Source organism: Malaclemys terrapin, chromosome 23 (genome assembly GCF_027887155.1).
Source record: "Malaclemys terrapin pileata isolate rMalTer1 chromosome 23, rMalTer1.hap1, whole genome shotgun sequence".
Lineage (NCBI taxonomy): Eukaryota > Metazoa > Chordata > Testudines > Emydidae > Malaclemys > Malaclemys terrapin.
In genome coordinates this window covers 12,223,841-12,245,805 of record NC_071527.1, presented here as the reverse complement: position 1 = coordinate 12,245,805, position 21,965 = coordinate 12,223,841, and the positions used below count along the sequence as shown (strand labels likewise).

The 21,965-nt window shown below is 46.9% G+C and overlaps 1 protein-coding gene across 8 annotated transcripts in view; it reads left to right on the top strand.

The window, feature by feature from the left end:
• The window catches only part of BRD4 (bromodomain containing 4), a 203,596-nt gene that overhangs the window by 160,252 nt on the left and 21,379 nt on the right, over nucleotides 1-21,965 (top strand). For all 8 annotated transcript variants that reach the window (XM_054012978.1, XM_054012980.1, XM_054012979.1 and 5 more), the window contains 3 exons: nucleotides 7,486-7,538; nucleotides 7,844-8,144; nucleotides 21,071-21,577. In XM_054012978.1, coding sequence (XP_053868953.1) covers nucleotides 7,486-7,538; nucleotides 7,844-8,144; nucleotides 21,071-21,577 — 861 coding nt within the window. The remainder of the gene's footprint in view (nucleotides 1-7,485; nucleotides 7,539-7,843; nucleotides 8,145-21,070; nucleotides 21,578-21,965) is intronic.

The window sequence follows — 21,965 nt, the reverse complement described above, 5'->3', positions numbered from 1 at the left end:
GCAGCTTTACAGCGCTGTGAGGTAAACCTGTCTTCGTACAGCTGAGTAGGGAAAGGCGCTGCGGACTGTCCACACTGACAGCTGACAGCGCAGTGGTGTGGCCACACTTGCAACATTTGCAGCTGTATTGGGAGCGATGCATTATGGGCAGCTATCCCAGCATTCATGTGGCTGCAATGTGCTTTTCAAAACGGGGGGGAGTGGGGGGTGGTGGATTGTGATAGGGAGTGTGGGTGGAGAGAGAGTGCTTTTTGGAACGTGTCAGCTCTCTATTTTGCAAATTCTGAACTCCTGGCCCCCTGTTCATTCATTTACTCACTCAAAGCAAGCTGCAAACTGTTTGCTTTTCTCTGTGGTAGGAGCTTTGAAACCAGTACTTCTGCATTCCTGCAGCCGGTCACAACAATGGAGAGGATTGGCCACTTGACAAGGTGATTAGTACAGCGCTGCAAGTGTTTACACTCACACCCGTGAGTCGTAGCCATCTCTGCTGCAGCTGTTATTCCTCTCCTAGATGTGGAGTACCTGCAGCGGTGTACTCAGGGAGATACAGCGCTGTAAGTGCCCTGCCAGTGTGGACGGGGAGTGAGTTACAGGGCTGGGGGAGGCTTTACAGCGCTGTAACTTGCAAGTGTAGCCAAGACCTTACTGTGCAGATAATGTTTCAAAGTGCTCACTACCTCCTATCTGTTGTAGCTCCTCCCTGGGAAACACCAAATGGGGGAAGAAAAAATAAGAGATTAATTTTCTCTCAGTAGAATCTAGAATTAACTTTATATTAATCATCAAGGACACTCCTAATAGCATCAGTAGGACCCTACCAAATTCAGGGTCCATTTTGGTCAATTTCATGGTCATAGGATTTTTAAAATAATAAATTTCATTATTTCAGCTATTTAAATCTGAAATTTTATGATGTTGTAATTGTAGAGGTCCTGACCCAAAAAGGGGTGGGGGGGGTTGCAAGGTTATTGTAGGGTCAGGACCCCCAATTTGAGAAAAGCTGCTCTCCCCTGTGAAATCTGTATACTATAGTGTAAAAGCACACAAAAGATCAGATTTCACGGGGGGAGACCAGATTTCACGGTCCATGACAAGTTTTTTGTGGCCATAAATTTGGTAGGGCCCTAAGCATCAGTAAAGGGGCTTTGCAGAAGAGCACTGCTGTATCTATGGTCCTGCAAACCACTTGAGTAGTTACTCGGAGAACTATGCAGTTGGGGAGTTGACTATTGAAATTCAACTGTCAAGGCTCTATGACTGATCAAATTTGCATCCTTACTGTTCTGATAACTGTACAAAATTTGGCTTAATATTCTATTTTAATGTGGTGAGTTTTAATAGAAACTCTTTTGTTGGGAGTTTGGGTATGGGATATTCTTCTCTTTATTCTTTTCACTGGGGATGTTCATTTTTTAAAACATAGTTTCCATATTTTCTAATGAGAGGTCAGGAAAAGTGCTTTGCTTTGGTTTTGAGCCCACTGAAGAATTACCATCTTGATACACCACTCCTTGTCAGTTTACAACATGCTGATTCAGGTTGCATCTGAATTGAGGAAGGAGAACTAATTAATATTTGTAAAGCACCCGACAGAGCTTCAAAGTCCACTAGGCACCTGCACTTGAGTGTAATCCTATTTTAAGAAACTATTCACTTGCATAACTGATTGCAGGATCCAGGCCTTAGTGTGTTTATGTACCGTGATACATAGAAAAGCTAAGTACTATTTTTAATCACTGTTCTTTTGCCCTGTTAAGATTAGGGTTGTTGGGTTTTTTCTTCAAAACCCTAGTGTTTTTTAATGTAATAATTTGACAAATATTGCATCAGCATTTTTCTATTAAGGTGATAGTTCCATTAGAAATTCAATAAACTGATACGCCAGCACATTAGAGTATAGGTATCCCTTTTTCTGTAAAGCTAGATATACATCTTATCCAAGACCAATTTGAACCTTGGGATTTAGTGCTCTTGCTACTGCTAACAACTTTCTTTAGCCACATTTTTAGGAAACACCTTCTGCCTTACATGACTGTGTCAGTGGCCTAGAAGCCACAATGAGTTGATCTGCTCTCCCTGCACAACAGGGGAAGGGAAGCAATTAGATTTAATTGTCTTCCAGCAAAATGCCAAGAAAGCACCACAACACAGTCTGGAAACCATGAGTCACTTATACACAGTATTCACATTTTGAGCTCATCTCTAATACCAGAGTAGTATGGAGGTTCTCTGTGTTATCAAGGGAAGTTTATTTTATAACCAAAACTATTTTGTAAAGTTTTTACTTGCAGTCTCTTAGCATTGTTAAAATGTTTTCTCCAAATCACATGATTGTTCCTGTTGTATTTTATTTTTCTATAAACTGCTGGGAACTGGGATTGATTTTTACTGGAATGTATAACTGCATGTTACTAGCAAAGCTGTAATCCTAGAAAGTAAGAATGCATTTGACAATGAATGGACTGTCATTGCCATTTTGATTCAGATTCCTTTTAAGGCACTGCAATTAGCATTTATCATCTACAAATCATTACTTTATACAAATCTGTTTATTTTTATATTTTTATCTGCATGCTTTTTGATTTAACAGTAATGTAACCACAATCTTTTTTAAAACAAGCTGTATAGTTTTTTTATATTTTTGTTTTTAAATAAAAATAAATAAAGTGTTTGGTTTGCTACAGAAAATGTACCTTTTGTATAATGGAATTGCCGTTTTAAGAAGTCATTTCAAAATGGAAAGAATATTTTTACCAAGTGTATAATTGTATACTATTTTATTGAGTATTTCACCTTCCTCAGTGAAAGTGTGGGGAAGTAACTAATTAATAATTGGAAAAACTTGTGTGAGTGGGGAAGATACTCTAGAACCTTCCAGAGAGGAAAGCTATTTGATAGAATAAGTTAATTGTAAGCAGAGGCTTCACTTACTGGAAACTGGGCTCTGATCTTAGTGTTTCTACTCTGAAAAGTGACTTTGTGAGAATGGCATCGTGGAATCCCATATTTATTGTGTCTTGAGGATTTCTGTCTCAGATGTGCTGTGTGCACAAGTAGACATTTTTTTCTAAGTACCAGCCTTGAAATCTCAACCTGGGCTCTAAGAGCCAAAGCTTAGTTGAAATGTGGTATGAAGAGAACCATCATAATGGTTCTGTGAACCAGGTTTAGTCCATGCGGAGCCCTTGGTGCCTTTCATGGGCTTCCATAGGTGTGACACTGATTTGGAACTTAATAAGCGATTTTGTAGATACACAAGATGGAACAGAATCAGCAGCTGTCAACCGTGGCTGTGTTGGCTCTGCAGGGTTAATAAGAATAAAAAGCAGCAAAATTTTATCTCTCAAATAGCTGATGTGACTATTCAGAGTAAACCTGAAAAGTGATTTTCTGGGCCATGTTTGTCTTTTGTTTGCCTGTTCTTGCATTTCTGGAGACCTCCTGGTTAGTTAAATGGCCAGAAGGTTAGTGTCCTGTGGCTGGCTGGAGTGGAGCTGTGTCCATAGCTGCTTTAGTCCCACGGAGTCACACCCGTGAGTCTAATATTAAACAGAACTGCTGATCCCAACAAACCAGGAGATGCACAACCGTTTGCTCAGAGCACTATAAAGTGAATGGGGTTTCCTGTCAATCCAGACCAAACCATTTTCTCTTACCTACGTGCAGAGCGTGGTCCAGTATCTTGGCTAAACATGTGATAGTTTGTCAATAATTCAGTTTAAACTAAAGACAATATCATTACAAGAAATATGCACACCAGTAAGCAAACGTGCCGCTTCTGAGGAGCTTGGTTAGAAGCTAGCCATCACACCTCTGAGGAATATAGGAGTGAGAGCAAACACCTGTACAAAGAAGCAAGTAGGTCAGAGTGACACCACTTGGTACCTTTTTAACTGCTTTTCAGGGTTGATACTTGCACACAGCCTTATAACATGTCTGATAGTCCCTCTTTTTCACACCTTTACTATTGCAAAACACATACATGTTGATCAGCTGCATGGAAACCAGGAAGCTAGGGGGTCTCTGACATAAAGTACAAATGAGAAATGTTATATATTAAACATGGCATTTTTGGCTGACTCCTGAAACTGGGGACTGTCTATGTATAATCTCCCATTTCCAGTCCCATTCACATAGGAGTGATAATGGCTTAATTGCCTTTTCGCTGATAATGTTTACTAGTGCAACTTCCTTGTGTACTTATGCAGCAAATCTGCAACTTGTCGAGAGGAATGCTCTCAAATCCCATTGATTTGCAAAGATCAAATATGTCATAGTTTTCCTTGTCTCTTCCCCTCAAGTGGTGGTGTCCTTTTACAAAACTCCTCCTTTCCTGGAACCCCCCACATTTGTTTGTATCCCATCCTTTGATTTCTTCCCATTGGTATTTTTTCTTCTGATTAAATGGAACATGACAGAAATATTGGTTCCTTCAGTAACTTTTTTTTTTCCAGCCACACAGCTTATTCAGTTTCCTCCTAGTTTGGTATGGATGGTAGGAAGTTTCTTGTGATGCAGACAAGGTAAAAGTGGATCAGCAAGTAGAATGTTTATAGCAAAGTGAATCAGGTTCTGTTTGCTATATGTATTACACTTGCATCAGATAAGAATGTGGCAGTTACAGGCTCCAAAGCACATTTGCAAGCCCCTCACATAGTGTATGGCTCACAGTAAAGCAGACCAGTCTCTTAGATACTTAACTGTAACAGAGACTGACATCTGTCATTTTGACGACTTTTCTGTAAATTTTATTTTAGTTTACTGATTAGTATGGGGCTTCTATTTTCTGCCCTCAGTCATAGAGTAGGAACTCAGAAAAGACCTCAGTGAATAGTTGTAAAACATGATTTTCCTGAAGACCTACATGTTGCTGTTCCCTTCTTGCCTTTCAGTGGCTCAGTGGTGACTCTTCAGTTGATTGGTGTGGTGTTCCTGTGATTAATTCTCTCTCAGCCTCTCTCTCGGTTACCTGGGTTTTTGACTCAGATGGGGAAAGTCTATGTGGGGCAAGTCACTTAATAGCAGAAAACATCAACCACTCTCTTTCTCCTTTGTGCAAAGTAACGTCAATGTGGCTGGTTAAGATGGCTTTGTATATTTAAGTCAAAATCTACTCTTTTAAACAAGTTTGCAAGCAGATTAACCATAATCATTTTTCAATTTTAGTCCAGTGGAAAATGCACTGGACTGGGATCCAATTTTCAGCTCTACCATGTACAGTTTCAAGAGAAACGTTAAATCTTCCATGTTTTAGATTCCCCATCTGTAAAATGGGAATGATGATACTTGGCCCCATTTGTAAAACAGTTGGAGAGCCTCGGAGGAAAAGTGCAAAGGATTGTTTATTTTTTGTTCCAGCCACTTCTGTATGGATGTTTAGCACATGAGCTTTAATGCATGTAACTTACTGAGGTTTTATTGGCTCTTTGAAATGTCTTCTGCTGGGTCAAGACCTAGTTAAGTAATTATTCATACCAAGTTAGACTGGCAAAGTGTCAGATTTGTACAGTAGTCCTCAAATGACTAGTGGCCCCAACCAATGGTGTTGATGCTTCATCTCCCAATACTGTAATGAGGAGCTCTGCTACCCACCTTCCATCTAGTCTTGGACATGTTCTGACCTGCAGCTGAGCTTGGGCTGTTCCTAGTGGTCACAAAAACAGCCTGAACCATGGAAAATGTGAACAGTTAAATGGGAGTCTGTCAACACACTTGAGGTCTTGCTCTGGTAAAATATTGCTTCCTGAAAAGCTTAGGGAATCCCTGTAATGATAGACCCTGGTAGCTGAAGGGACCTCCAGGAATACTTTAATTATGCTGTATTTACCTTATACCACAGGGAAACTCATAATGAGAGAGACATATGAAGGAAGCATGATATACATAGGAAGGGGGTCTGAATACTTACTAGATCATCTTAAATTTTGCTACAAAATGGTTTGACTTTGTATTGGCCTTGCAAAATTATGAACATTTCATAGATTCCAAGGCCGGAAGGTACAAAAGTGATTATGTAGTCTGGCTTCAATTTACCAGCCTAAGTACAAATTCTACCATATTTGCCTGTCCCCTCTCATGAGGATTCACGGTGGTGAAAATAGGAATACTTTACTTACCAATTTAAAAAAAAAAAAAAACACCCGGGGCATGAATGGGCCACTAGAATTTTGCCAAGGCTGTTTTAAACCCTGTTCAGGGGTAGTGCTTGAGTCTTAACCCCACACCACTGGGCGTGCCAAATAATGATGAAGTAGAACACATTCAAGCAAGGGAATTGATTCAGGTGTTTGGCTGGAATTCTCCAGGGGAGGAAATTTAAGCCAGATGGTCAATATTGTGCCTTTCATTTTTGTTGATTTAATAAACTTTGAAGTAAGCTGCAAAGGAAGTCTTGGGAAGCTCTAATATATAACAAATTTTCACCAATGGAGAGAGACTGACTGGTAGTGAAAGCTGCTGAAAGTCCCAGACAGTTTTGTTTTAGGGTGGAGAAGAAAGTTTCTTCTGTTTGACTCCCAGTATGACCTCTGATAGAAAGCGGTGAGTTTAAGCCCTTTTCTTGTTTAAACAGCAAGAGGCCCTTGGATGCAAACTCGTAACAATTCTCCAGTGTGAGAGGAAGGATGGTTTTCTGTGTTGCATCTATTCTATCATGGCTGCTGTCTGTCTATTTTCTCTTCTCCATCACTGACAATGATGTAATGTTCAAATAAGTGCTCTTGAGCTAACTAATGGGCTGTGAAAACACTTGCTTCACAGCCAGCTCTCTGCAGCCCTGTCAGGTTGTATCTCTAATAGGCTATTTGAAAGATTTTTCTATCATTCCAGCTCCACCAGTGGTAGCAATGGAAGTATTTTCAGTAGACCACTGGCATTTTTACCACCGTTCTCTAACACTGGTCAGAATGGGTATAGAAGACACCATGACACACATTCCGGCAGCGCCCTGAGTCCTATCCACACTAACTCCCACTTTGGTTACCACCGGTGGCACTGCACTGGTGAGAGATTTCCAAGAAACTCTAATGTAGGCAAGGGCTAACCAATTCTTATAGTCTGTCACTTTGGTGTCCCAAAGGCCTGTGGCCGAAGAATTAGTGTTGGTCAAAGTCTTGAAGAAATTTCTTTGTAAACCATTGTAGTTGATGTTTTGAAAGTTCTGATCCTTCCTGGTTTTGTGAAGGAACAAAGATGTAGCCAAGGAAACTGAATTTTTTTCCTCAGGAATCTGTAGTAAGTTCCAAAGGTAAAATCAGAGAAAAGCTGCCTGTTTTTGTGTCTGAAAATGTGTTCTTCGTGAGTGCTTCAGAGAGAGCAGTTTGCAGTGAGCACCAAAACTTCGCTACTCTTCCTGTGATTTAAGTGTTGTACTTGTAACTGAGATCAGTAATATTAGTTGCTCCCATATTTGTGTCAGTGATTCCTGGAAGAGCAGCACCTGGATGCTAACCCTTTTATTATCCCTTCTTCCTTTCTCCACAGAAATGGCACCAAAATTGAAGAAGAAAGGGCACTCTGGGAGAGAGCAAAAAAAGGTGAGTTTTGGAGAAGCCTCCCTCCTGGAGCCATGAGAGAATTCCTATGAATTAGCGTCCTCAGTATACATTGACCGCCAAATCATCAGAGAGGTTGGGCTGGGCCGGGCACACAGGCTGTTAAAACAATTCTCTTATTTAGATCTCCCTTTTAGATCAGGAGCTTATAGTCAACCACAGGCTCAGTCCCTCCATTATTGATGTCTGGAATTGTTCTGAGCTGCCTCCCTGCATACCAGATGACACAAGGCTGGAAACTTAAATGAGGTGGTTCTGCTGATCTCATGAGTTTTTGTCTTCCCTAGCATCACCACCACCACCATCAGCAGGCACAGCAGCAGCAGCAGCAGCAGATGCAACCACTGCCTCCACAGCCTGTCCCTCAACAAGCACCGCCTCCGATGAAGTCTTCTCCCCCTCCTTTCGTACCTGCACAGGTCCCCATCATGGAGCATCCGCTCCCAGGGAACATGTTTGACACTATCACACATTTCACCCAGCCCATCATGCATCTTCCTCAGCCAGAGATGCCACCCCATCTCCCCCAGCAACCTGAGCATAGCACTCCTCCTCACTTGAACCAACATGCAGTAGTCTCTCCTCCAGGTAAGCACTTAATGGGCAATGCTGTGTATCTAAAGCTGTAGCCCTTTCTTCTTCTTGGAGTAGATGCAGCCATGTATTCCATGTAGGTGTGTGTCTCCCCAGCACATCAGAACAGGAGAAATTTGCCCAGCAGTACCTGTAGAGGGGTGGCACTTGCACCTTGTGGTTATAGTCCTGGCTACACGAGGCAATGCTGTCCTGATCCTTCCTCAGTTCATTCTTACTGCCCATGACTGGAGTCGGAGCTTTGTGTGGTCTCAGCCTCTCAACTAATTTAGTTTTTTCTCTTGTATATAGTTAGTAGTACTCTTAATGTTAGAGTAGTTTGTGTTACCAGTCTGTTGCCTCAGTGATGCCCTTCTGGGGTTTAAACATTGTCTTTCATGTGGAGAAGTGATCCCCGGTAGCAAGGCCCATGTCAAGAAGCATTGCGCAATCTGCCGATCAGTTTTTAAGAAACTGACTCAAGTGGCTCGGGACCTTCGCCTAAAGCAGCGCCTGCTCGAACAGGCCATGCGGCCTGCTTTGGTCCCAAGGCCCTCAGAGGGTCAGAGGTTGCCCTTGGGCTCCAACAGCACTGCCGCTTCACATTCTGGAGCAGGTACTTCAATAGGGGCTCTTCCCTGTTGACTGTGCCGAGGAGACGGTCTCATAAGACCAATCATAGAATATCAGGGTTGGAAGGGACCTCAGGAGGTCATCTAGTCCAACCCCCTGCTCAAAGCAGGACCTAATGCCCAACTAAATCATCCCAGCCAAGGCTTTGTCAAGTCTGACCTTAAAATCCTCTAAAGAAGGAGATTCCACCACCTCCTTAGGTAACCCGTTCCAGAGCTGCTTCACCCTCCTTGTGAAAAAGTTTTTCCTAATATCCAACCTAAGCCTCCCCCACTGCAACTTGAGACCATTACTCCTTGTTCTGTCATCTGGTACCACTGAGAATAGTTATAGATCCATCTCTTTGGAACCCCCTTTCAGGTAGTTGAAAGCAGCTATCAAATCCCTCCTCATTCTTCTCTTCTGCAGACTAAATAATCCCAGTTCTCTCAGCCTCTCCTCATAAATCATGTGCCCCAGCCCCCTAATCATTTTTGTTGCCCTCCGCTGGACTCTTTCCAGTTTTTCCACATCCTCCTTGTAGTGTGGGGCCCAAAATGACATAGTACTCCAGATGAGGCCTCACTAATGGCGAATAGAGGGGAATGATCACGTCCCTCGATCTGGTGGCAATGCTCCTACTTATACATCCCAAAATGCCGTTAGCCTTCTTGGCAACAAGGGCACACTGTTGACTCATATACAGCTTCTCATCCACCGTAACCCCTAGGTCCTTTTCTGCAGAACTGCTGCCTAGCCATTCGGTCCCTAGTCTGTAGCAGTGCATGGGATTCTTCCATCCTAAGTGCAGGAATCTGCACTTGTCCTTGTTGAACCTCCTCAGACTTCTTTTGGCCCAATCCTCTAATTTATCTAGGTCCTTCAGTATCCTATCCCTACCCTCCAGCATATCTACCACTCCTCCCAATTTAGTGTCATCTGAAAACTTGCTGAGGGTGCAATCCACGCCATCCTCCAAATCGTTAATGAAGATATTGAACAAAACCAGCCCCAGGACCGACCCTTGGGGCACTCTGCTTGATACCAGCTGCCAACTAGACATGGAGCCATTGATCACTGCCCGTTGAGTCCGACGATCTAGCCAGCTCTCTATCCACCTTAAAGTCCATTCATCCAGCCCATGCTTCTTTAACTTGCTGGCAAAAATACTCTTGGAGACAGTGTCAAAAGCTTTGCTAAAGTCAAGGAATAACACGTTCACTGCTTTCCCCTAATCCACAGAACCAGTTATCTCTTCATAGAAGGCAATTAGGTTTGTCAGGGATGACTTGCCCTTGATGAATCCATGCTGACTGTTCCTGATCACTTTCCTCTCCTTGAAGTGCTTCAAAATTGATTCCTTGAGGACCTGCTCCATGATTTTTCCAGGGACTGAGGTAAGGCTGACTGGCCTATAGTTCCCCGGATCTTCCTCCTTCCCTTTTTTAAAGATGGGCACTACATTAGCCTTTTTCCAGTCATCCGGGACCTCTCCTGATCGCCATGAGTTTTCAAAGATAATGGCCAATGGCTCTGCAATCACATCCACCAATAGGGACTGCTCCAGGTTTTGGGGTGACTCTTCCTCCTCCCCCAGGAAAAGCATGGAACAGCATGGAGCTGGTGCTTCTAACCATTCCCCGGTACCTAGTAGGGAGGTGAGAAACCCTTTACCGTTGACTTTGGTTCCAGCCTCTGGACATCCATTGAGTCTGGTACTGATGAGGGAGATGCCAGTACCGACTATTTCTGCGTCGGCAGCATATCAAGTAGCTACAGACCTCCTTCTGCCTTTCAGTCCTGACCTCTCCTTTGGTCCAGGACTTTGCCAAGTCTCTGTCAACTATAGCCCCTTCTATTGAACAAGCTACTGAATCTTTGGGTCTGTTGACACCGCCCCGTCCACAAATTGTGGAAATAAGGCTGGTACTCTGATTGGTACGTGGGACCCCGGTACCAGGAACCTCCTCGACACTGCTGCAGTCAGCACAGCAGATGTTTCCATGGTGGCTTTCACCACTCTTGATGGTGCCATCAGACACTCTGGTACCACTCTTCACTTCGGGACTGACACTGCTTCAAGCACTGGCATGCTTTGGTACCAATGATATTGCTTCCATTGGCAGCTCTGTTTCCTACCTCATTCTGGACAGTAGACGAGTCAAACATCTACTTGCTCCCTCTGGTTTGGCTCTGCCCTTATCTCCGGAATCCTGAGGCTCCTTTGAGTCTGGGTTGTCATCCTCCCACTCTCCATTGCCCGACCAGCATTGAGGGCCACTGATGGACTGTTACATGTAAATGGATTGGCGCACATCTCATGCTCAGGATGGAGGTCCCTGGCCCTGCACCTGTTGGCCACCAGTGCCTTATCCATGTCAGTGGAATCCGTGGGACACTCCTCCTCTTCATCTTGCTCAAAGGCAAGATTGCCGGCCAGTCTGTGGTGGTGACCCTCGATCCACTGCAGGCCAAGGCACTGGCAGTCCTCCCTGTGGCGCGTCCAGAGTTGTTCCATCTGGGTCCGTCATCCCTGGAACAAGATCCGGCTTTGGCTCAGTTAAGGGCCTCATCTTCATCTCCAGATGATGCTGTGCTACATGGCTCATCCTCCCCTTCGGTACTGGATTTTAAGGTGTACCAAGTCCTTTTGCAATATGTAGCTGCTTTTCTTGGTATCCAAGCAGAGGGTGTGTTGTGTGTGTGGTTTTTTTAAGAGAACCCCCCACAAATTGATGGACCTTTTACAGCTCTGTGCCCCTGGGAGAGTCACCCTCTCTATCAGCAGTGTGCTCCTTGAACTGGCTAAGGCCCTCTGGAGCACTCTGGCTTTGACACCACCTATAGCTAAGCACATAGAAAAGCACTATTTAATTCCCATGCTGGGATTTGAGGGGTTTAACTCCCATCTGGCCCCAAATTCAATAGTTGCAACTGCGGTGAACAACAGAGCCCAGCAGGGCAGGTTTAAGTTCACCCCTAAAGATTAAGGATTCTAAACGATTGGACTGCATGGGCAGGAAGATTTACACCACCTTTTCCTTATAGATGTGAATTGCCAATCAGCAAGCCTTGCTGTCCAAGTACAGTTTTGTTAACTGGACAGCTATATCAGGAGGAATTTTCTGGTATTTGTCACTGAGGGCTGCTTGGTGGCTAAGATGCTTTTTGTAATCCACACTCGATATCATGAACACCTCGGCCAGGGTGGGTGGCCTACGTGGTCACCATGAGATGGGGTTCCTGGCTTTCTTTGGCCTTCGACGGCTGAACACTGTTCTCAGACAAAACTGAGGAGACGCTGCGGTCCTTTAAGAATTCCAGGACTACCCTGCAGTCCTTCAGGCTGCAGAGGCGCCACTGTGGCATCCAGTGGCAGCAGTATTGTCTGCAGTGCACATTTGGCCAGCCTTTCCCTCCTCTGAGGCCTGGTCTACATTGGGGGGGGATCGGTCTAAGTTACGCAACTTCAGTTACGTGAATAACGTAGCTGAAGTCAACGTACTTACATCTACTTACATTGTCTTCATCGCAGTAGGTCGACTGCTGATGCTCCCCCGTCGACTCCGCCTACGCTTCTCGCTCTGGTGGAGTACCGGAGTAGACGGGAGAGCGCTCGGCGGTCGATTTATCGCATCTTCACTAGACGCGATAAATCGACCCCCGCTGGATCAATCTCTCCGGAGGTAAGTGTAGACATGCCCCAAGGCACAGGACTACACCAGAAAGAGGGATAGATCCCAAAGAGGAAGCTGTTGGGCTTGGGGTTGGGCCAGTCCCCACACCTTTCCCTGATGCCTTTCCAAGTGCCCATTTGACTCCTTGCTCCAGAGCACTGTCCTAGTCATTGCTCCTTCCTCCTCATCTCCCTCCTTTGGGGACAGGCTGGCCCTCTTTCACAATGATGGGGGCTCAATCACTATTGACAGCAGGGTCCTAAGTACCATCAGATTGGGTTATGCCATCCAGTTCCACTCTACACCACCTCCCAACCCTCCCTCCCTGTCCCTCTTCAGGGACCCCTCTCATGAGATACTGCTCCTCGAGGAGGTCTACTCTCTGCTGCCTTTGGGAGCAGTGGAGAAGGTTCCACTGGAACACGGGGCATAGCTTCTCCTTTGGATACCAGGAAGTACTGGGACTAGAAGTAAGGCCTCAACAAATATATCAGGTACATGGGGTTCTGAATGGTCACTCTACAGACTGTCTTCCCTGCATGCTCTGGAGCTACAGGACACCTACTTTCACATGGCAATTATTTACTCCTGGGGAATTCTGTGCATCTTCGGACATGCAGAATTCATGTGTCTCGCAGAATTTTTTTTCAGCAGAAATTACATTTTTACCCCAGAAGTGCTGCAGTTCTGCCTTTCGCCAACCAGAGTCCACTGTGGTGCCAGAAGAACCAGCAGCATGAACGCAGCTGGCTGTTCTGGTGCCACAGTGGCCCCTGGTGGTCAGAAGGCAGAATTGCAGCACTTCTGGGGCAGAATGTATTTTCTGTGGTGGGGGAATTCTGTGCGTGCCCAGTGCTGCAGAATTCCCCCAGGAGTAGAAGTTCATCACAGCACCGTGCCCATGGAGCCAGGTTAGAACAGAGTGGGGCACATGGGGCTGCTGGGGGGTAACAGACATGGGTTCAGAATGGCTAGTGGGGGGGCAGACTGGGGCGTGGGCTCAGGAGCTAGTGGGGTGACAGCATTGAGACTGGGGATGGGGGAGGGGGACTGCAGGGACACATGGGGATGGGGAAGGAGGCTGTAGAGACCTCTGGGGATGGGAGGTGCAGGGACAGGGGCAGATGTGCCTGACTGAATGGGAGAGGCTTGGGGTCAGCCAGGATCTGCATAGGGAAGGTTCCCCAACTCCCTTACAATCCCACCCCTCAGCCCCTCCCCCCAAAAACCTTTTCCACTAGGGCTGTCAAGCGCACCTGAACCCCTCTTGCACCCCAACTCCCTGCCCCGAGCCCCCTGCGCACCCTTCCTGCACCCCAGCCCCCTGCCCAGAGCCCCTTCCTGCACTGTGCCCCCGCTCCTGCACCCCAACCCCCTTCCGAGCCCCCTCATACACCCCACACCCCTCCTCTGCCCTGAGTCCCTTCCTGCACACTGCACCCCCCTCCCATACCCCGCACTCCCTTCCGCAACCCAACCCCAGCCCTACATTCTTGGCCCTGCATGCAATTTCCCCACCCAGATGTGGCCCTCGGGCCAAAAAGTTTGCCCACCCCTGCCCTAAATAAATGCCAAAAGTCCACACTAATACCCGTGCAACAAATAGAGTTCATTGGAGTCTTCCTCAACTCTGTCGAGGCGATGGCCTCTCTACCACAACAGCAATTCCTCACATTGACCAACCTGATTGCTACAGTACAAATCAGCCCACAAGTCCCCGCCAGAACATGCCTACATGGCTTCCAGAACATGCACAATTCCATATGAAATGCCTTCAAGCCTGGCTCTACTCAGTTTATGTCTCACACAGGCACAATATAAACAAGCACCTCACAGTACCAAACAAGGTAAAGGAGTATCTTCTCTGGTTGGACTCAACCAGACAACATCTGCCTAGGAGTGCCTTTCATGCAAACTCTCCCAGCGATGACCATCACAACAGATGCATCACTTCTGGGTTGGGGAGCGCATCTACGTCTGTGCAGTATCCAGGGCCGCTGGTCCCCAGCGGAAACTCTTCTGCACATAAATATCTTAGAACTAAGAGCCATTCACAACACTTGCTCCCACTTCCTACTGATAATGGAAAGCAAGACTATACAAATCCTCATGGACAACATGGCTTGCATGTTTTGTATAAACAGACAAGGGGGAGCACGATGACACTCCCTCTGTGTAGAAGCCATCAGACTCTGGCAATTATGCATCAGACACTATATCCACATTACAGCACAATACCTAGCTGGTTGCCAGAACAGCACGGCGGATCCATTAAGCAGGAATTTCTCCCAGGACCACAAGTGGAAACTCAACACGCATGCTCTGGGACATCTTCAAACATTGGGGATTCCTGACAATAGACCTGTTCACAGCCACACAAAACACCAAATGCCCACAGTTCTGCTCTGGGGGGAGGCTCAGTCGCCACTCTCTGGGCGATGCCTTCCTCATGAAGTGGAACACTCCTCTCCTTTTCGTGTTTCCCCCAACCTCCCTTTTGGCCTTGGTGATCCACAAGATCAGGCAGGACAACTCCAGGGTAATTCTAATAACCCCCACGTGGCCTTGCCAAATTTGGTATCCTTACCGTCTCAGATTATCAGTATGCCCACCATGGATGCTTCCGCTTCTGCCTCGTCTCCTATCTCAGGATGCAGGTCACGTTCTTCATCCAGATCCCCAAAGACTCCATCTCAAAGCGTGCAGGGACTCCATGGCTCAAGCAACCTGAAATAACGTGTTCCAATGAAGTACAAAACACAGTCACAGAACAACCAGCCACACCAACTGCCTCCACCAGTGGAAACAATTTGAGGCATGTGCCAATAAAAATGAATTCTGGCTGTGTCAGCCTCTTTACCCTGAATATTGGACTACTGGAATATTGAGAAGTCAGGCCTCTCCATGAGTTCAGTTAAGTGCAGCTCTCCATTATCACAGCGTTCCACAGCAAAGTAGATGAATTCTCCATATTTGCTCACCCACTCACCAAAAGATTCCTCAGAGGCCTCAGCAATTTCTATCCTGAAGTGAGAGAACCTACCCCACCATGGGACTCAACCTATCCGCCAAGTCCTAACTGGCCCTCCATTTGAACCCATGGCGACATGCTCTTTGTTACAGTGTTCCTCATTGCCATTACGTCTGCCAGATGGGTGGGAGAATTGGGTGCTCTTTTGGCAGATCCGCCAGACAGTCTTTTTCAAAGATAAAGTTTTTGAGACCACATCCTAAGTTTTTGCCCAAGATTGCCTCATCTTTTCACCTCAACCAGCCTATCTGCCTTCGGACATTCTATCCTAAACCCAGCCAGGATAGACAACAATCTACACTATGTACCCTGGGTGTACACAGGGCAATTGCTTTCTACTTAGCACAAAAGCATTCTGTAAGTCTCGGAAACGGTTTGTCTCAATCACTGAACGATCCAAAGGGAACGCCATATCTACACAGAGTCTCTCCAAATGGATTTCAGATTGCATAAAACTGTTACTCCCAATGTGGTCAACAACCCCCTACGGCAGTAGTGGGCAACCTGTGGGCCACAAATGGCCCATCAGGGTAATCCGCTGGCGGGCCGTGAGATGATTTGTTTACACTGACCATCCACAGGCACGGCCACCTGCAGCTCCCAATGGCCGCGGTTCACTGTTCCCGGTCAATGGGAGCTCCAGGAAGCGGCACAGGCCACAGGGACATGCTGACTGCTGTTTCCCGCAGCCACTGGGAGCTGTGGGCGGCTGTGCCTGCGGACGGGCAATGTAAACAAACTGTCGCGCGGCCTGCCAGCAGATAACCCTGACGGGCCAAAGGTTGCCCACCACTGCCCTATGGGGATTCACACGCATTCCACCAGAGCCTTATCGACCTCTGTAGCATTTCTTAAGTGTCCCCATTGCGGAAATCTGTAAGACCACAACCTAGGTGTCAGCCCGTACATTTACTCAACATTACACTTTAGAACAACAGGCAACCTCCAGTGCCCTATTTGGACTCACTGTGCTTTCGTCTGCTACGACTTCAACTCCGAAGCCCAACGTTGGTTCTTTGAGATGTATCCCTCTGTGAGTGCTCCACTACCCTCACTCCTCCCCTCTACTTCAGAGTTATTGCTAGGCTCTGCAGTAGAGAAGGAACTGAGGGGGAGTTTATCGCACAGCGCTAATTAACCACCTGAAGCAGCGCAAGACGGGGACTGTGCATGTGTGATCCTGCCAGGCACTGCTACCATAAATCTGATTGAGTGCAGGGGTGCCTGAACACCTAGAGTGGTGCATCCATAGGGGGACACATCTCAAAGAACCTACATTATTGCACAAGATGAGTAACTTTCTCTTTTTTAGTACAGAATTTGTAAATTTTTGGCACAGAATTCCCCCGGGAGTGCAATTATACCGAGTCACAGAAAATTCCTTCAGTTCATCATGGCAGAATGCCAGTTTCAGTACACGGTGCTTCATTTGGCCTCTCTTCTGCCCCCAGGGTTTTTACTAAATGCACAATTGTTATGGCATATCTCAGGAAGAATGTAATTCACATCTTCCTGTATCTTAACAACTAGTTACTATGGGGCAGATCCAGAGAGGAAGTTCTTGCTCATGTCAGTACCACACTGCGGTTGCCTGACTGTCTGGGTCTCACCCTAAACACCAGAAAGTCAACGTTGGCTCCCACTCAGAATATTGAGTTACTTGGGGCCCTGTTATATTCCACGACATCAGGAGCATTTCTGCTGAATGACCATTTTCAGATAATTCGCCATCTTTGCTTCAGTCTGAAATCTCAGTCTTCCATGACAGTTAGACCATGCCTGAGATTTGAGCCACGTGTCTGCTTACACACAGGTGGTCCAGTTTGCCTAGTTATACCTCCATCCCCTTTAAATGTGGGTCAGGACAGTCTTGCATCCTACTCCTTATTCTCTAATCAGACTGGTTCATCTGCCTCCACTAGTCCTAGACACTCTGCAGTTGTGGATGTGTCCACAGAATGTTTGCCAAGGCGTTCTCTTTGTCCAGCCCTCGCCAACCAAGTCCGGTTGTTACCAAAGCCTCCCTGATGGATTGGAGGATGCACCTGGAGTCATTGAAAGTACAGAAACTGTGATCAGCACAGGAAGCCTCACTCCATATCAACTTGCTGGAGCTTTGGGCCATCTAAAATGCATGTCACACTCTTTGGCAACATATCAGAGACTTGGTGATTCGCATACTTACTGACAATATCACCGCGATGTGTTATGTAAACAAGGGGGCGCATGCTCCAGATTGCTCTGCCTAGAGGCAATCAGGCTGTGGCAGTTCTGCATCGAGAAGAATGTTACTCCGATAGTCATTCACTTGCCTGGGGTTCAAAATAACTTTCAGACTATCTCAGCAAGTATTTTTCCCTAGACAAAAAAGGTCCCTGAAAACAAGTGTCCTCCGGGTTATCTTCACAGCTTGGGGCATCCCAATGATCGACCTGTTCACTACAAGGGACAAGAGGAAATGTCTGTTCTGCTCTCAACCGGGCCTCAGTCAAGCCTCCCTGTCCAAACTCACTGTGGTCCTGATCCTCCTCAGATCATTCTCTAGCTCAAGGTGGCTCAGGCCAAGATCATTCATGGTGCCACATTGTGGCCAAGACAAAGCTGCTTCTCTGACTTTCTCATGCTGTCAGTTCAGCCTCCCATGAGGCTTCCTCTCCATCACAACCTGCTAAATCAGAATCACGGACGCATCTTGCATCACGTGCTCAGCTCTCTGCATCTCACGGCATGGTTTCTGCATGCCTGAATGAGGAGGAAGAGCAGTGTTCAGTGGCTATCGAACAAGTGCTGCTCAACAGTAGAAAGTCCTCTATCAGAATGGCCTACTCAGCAAAATATAAACCTTTTTTGGTATGGTCATTAGCTCGTGGAATCCAATCGAAACGGACTTCTCCCCGCGACATCTAGGAGTACCTGCTACACCTTTAGACGTGGGGGCTTGCACTTAGTCCAGTGGTTCTCAACCCATGGGCCACTTGTGCCCCAATCAGCCCACAGTTGCAGCCCATGTGACATCCTCAGGGCCATACAGGTTATATATATTGATATAGACCCAGACCAGTTGGGAACAGCAGAGTAGCAGAAGGGAGATATACTGGCCATTGGATAAGTAGTTTTCTGTTCCCTGAGTGACCAGAGCAGGGGCTGCTCCAGGCTAATAGACCACCTGACTCCAATTAACCTGCTAAGAGTCAGGTGAGGCAGTTAAGCACCTGACTCTAATTAAGGCCCCTCTGATGCTATAAAAGGGCTCACTCCAGTCAAGCCAGGGGGAGCCAGGGAGCCAGAGGAGAGGAAGTGTGTTTGAGGAACTGGGAGTAAGAGGTGTGCAAGAAGCTGAGAGTGAGTAAGCGTACTGCTGGAGGACTGAGAAGTACAAGCGTTATCAGACATCAGGAGGAAGGTCCGGTGGTGAGGACAAAGAAGGTGTTGGGAGGAGGCCATGGGGCAGTAGCCCAGGGAGTTGTAGGTGTCGTGCAACTGTACCAGGAGGCACTCTAAACAGCTGCAGTCCACAGGGCCCTGGGCTGGAACCCAGAGTAGAGGGCGGGCCCGGGTTCCCCCCATACCTCCCAACTCCTGATCAAACACAGGAGGAATTGACCTGGACTATAGCTTCTACCAGAGGGGAAGGTCTCTGGACTGTTTCCTGACCCACAGGGTGAATCTGTGAAGCGAGCAAATCCGCCAATAAGCGCAGAACCCACCAAGGTAGAGGAGGAACTTTGGGCTGGTCCACACTGGGGCGGGGGATCGATCTAGGAAACGCAACTTCAGCTACGAGAATAGCGTAGCTGAAGTCGACGTTTCCTAGATCGAACTAAGTTTACTTACTGCAGGTCCACGCGGCGCAGGCAAGCTCCCCCGTCGACAGCGCTTCCTCCTCTCGGCGAGCAGGAGTTCCGCAGTCGACGGGGGAGCACTTCTGGGATCGATTTATCACGTCCAGATGAGACGCAATAAATCGATCCCAGAAGATTGATCTCTACCCGCCGAATTGGGCGGGTAGTGTGGACCTAGCCTTTGTCACAATATCTATATATAGATATATATTGTGTGGATGCAGCCCACATAACACACACAGACCTGCATATGTGGCCCACAATGGTAAATAGGTTGAAGACCACTGGCTTAGTCCATTGAAAGCGCATCTGGCAGCAATACCGGCACTTCATCCCCCTGTTCAGGGAAAATTAGTCTTCTCCGGTGCCATGGTAATGAGATTCTTAAGAGGGCTTCTTTGTCTATATCTTCCATTATGAGAGCCGGTTCCCTTGTCGGACCTAAACACAGTCCTGGCAACTCTGATGGGTCATCCATTGTAGCCCCTATTATCTTGTCCCTTTTTGCTCTTGTGTCAGAAAACTGCTTTCCTGTTAGCAATAAGATCAGCAAAGAGATTGTGAGAGTTGCAAGCTCCAGTGGCAGAACCTTCTTATATACAGTCCTCCAAAGACAAGGTAACTTTACAACCACACCCCACGTTTTTGTCTAAAGTGGTTTCTGTTTCATTGGAACCAGCTGATGTATTTACTGGAGTTTTTTACTAAACCGCATTCATCTCTGGAGGACCTGCATTTCCATATCTTAGATGTCAGGCAATATCTAGCCTTTTTATCTGGACAGAACTAAACTGTTTTGTGCCTCACCTCATTTGTTTGTGCCATATGCAGATTGCATGAAGGGTCAACTGGTCTCGTCACAGATCTCCAAATGGGTAACATCCTGCATTGACAGCACATGAAATAGCCTTGGCTACACTCCTCAGTGCGTGTAAGCTCATTGTAGAAGGATGCAAGCATTGTCCAGAGTGTTCCTTAATAATCTTTCCATATTGGGCGTTTCCAGGGCTGCTACGTGATCATTGATACATACCTTCACGAACCATTACGCCATCAACACATCTTCCAGGGCAGAAGCAAGCTTTGATAGAGCTGCCCTGCAATCCTTGTTTAGGTAGACGCTGAGCCCCACCTCCCAGGGGGTGGTACTCCTTGTAATTCACCTAAGTGGGAAATAGAATACACAGCTGCATCTACTTGAAGAAGAAATGGTTACTTACTGTACTTGTGGTTTTTCAAGATGTGATGCAGGTGTGTATGCTACGACCCACTGTCTGTCCACTTTGCGTCAGTCTCTCATGTCTGGGCATTCAGTGAGGAGGGATGGTTGGGGTGGTGCCATGAGGCATGAGCACTGGCCCTCTACAGGTACTGCTAGGCAAATTTCTCCATCTCCAGTGCTCTGGGCACACATACACACCTAAGTGGAATACGCATCTGCGTCACATCTCAAAGAAACATGGTTACAGTAAGTCATTGGTTTTTCTACAGCCCTGGGTTCCCTAGCTGGCACCACATGGTCCCAGGCTGTGCAAGTCTGGGGATAACTTGATGTGTTAGAGAAGGACGTATGGTCACGTGATTAAGAAATGGGGTTAGATGTCATAGGATCTTATTTATATTCCATGGGTATTCTGTGTGATATAATGGCACATCTTTTCCTCTGTTTGGCACGGGCGGTCTAATAAGCAGAACAACTTGTGCAGTTTTGCTGTGGGGAGTTGTGCTCTCTTTCTTCTGTTGTATGTGATGCCATGTATTCCTGCTCTTCTTCCCCAGCTTTGCACAACGCTCTGCCTCAGCAGCCATCGAGACCCAGTAATCGAGCCGCAGCACTACCCCCTAAGCCTTCGCGTCCTCCAGCAGCGTCACCAGCCATAAGCCAGCAGCCCATGCTCCCCCAGCCGCCTTTGCCTCAGCCTCCCCAGGTCCTCCTGGAGGATGAGGAGCCTCCCACGCCTCACCACAGCCTGCCTCTGAGCACCAGCCAGATGCAGCTCTACCTTCAACAGCTGCAGAAAGTGCAGCCGCAGACTCCTCTCCTCCCTTCAGTGAAGGTCCAGTCGCAGCCTCAACCACCCCTTCAGCCTCCTGCTCATCCCTCAGTACAACAGCAGCAGCAGCAACAGAGGCCGATGCACATGCAGCCCATGCAATTCCCTCCTCATATCCCTCAGCCTCAGCCACCTCCGCAGCAGCATCCACTCCCGCAGCCAGCTAAACCTCAGCAAGTCATCCAGCACCACCCATCACCACGGCACCATAAGCCCGACCCCTACGCAACTGGTGAGTGCTGAAATTTCCCCTCCGAGCTCTTAGCAGCAGCGCAGCTAAAATTAGTAACAAATTAAGGGCGGTGGATGCCTGGTTGGAATAGGATTGTTCCACAATCTTCTGAGCTTTGCGAATGCTGGTGATGAGTTGGCATCGGGCTTAGAGCACAGACAGGTCATCAATTAACGTACTGAGTCTCGGAGGAATTCCTTGATCACTTGATAGCCTATTGAGGACTCTTAAGCTTTTCTCCTGGGAGCTTAAATCCCAATCCATGGGGGAAACCAACTGTTGTAGGGCTCAAAGTTAGGAAACAGATTCTAACTGGCAGTGCTGTGCCCTGTTAAGATTCATCACGTCCCATTTCAGCCCAGAAGTCTAGCTGTCCTGCAATCAGGGT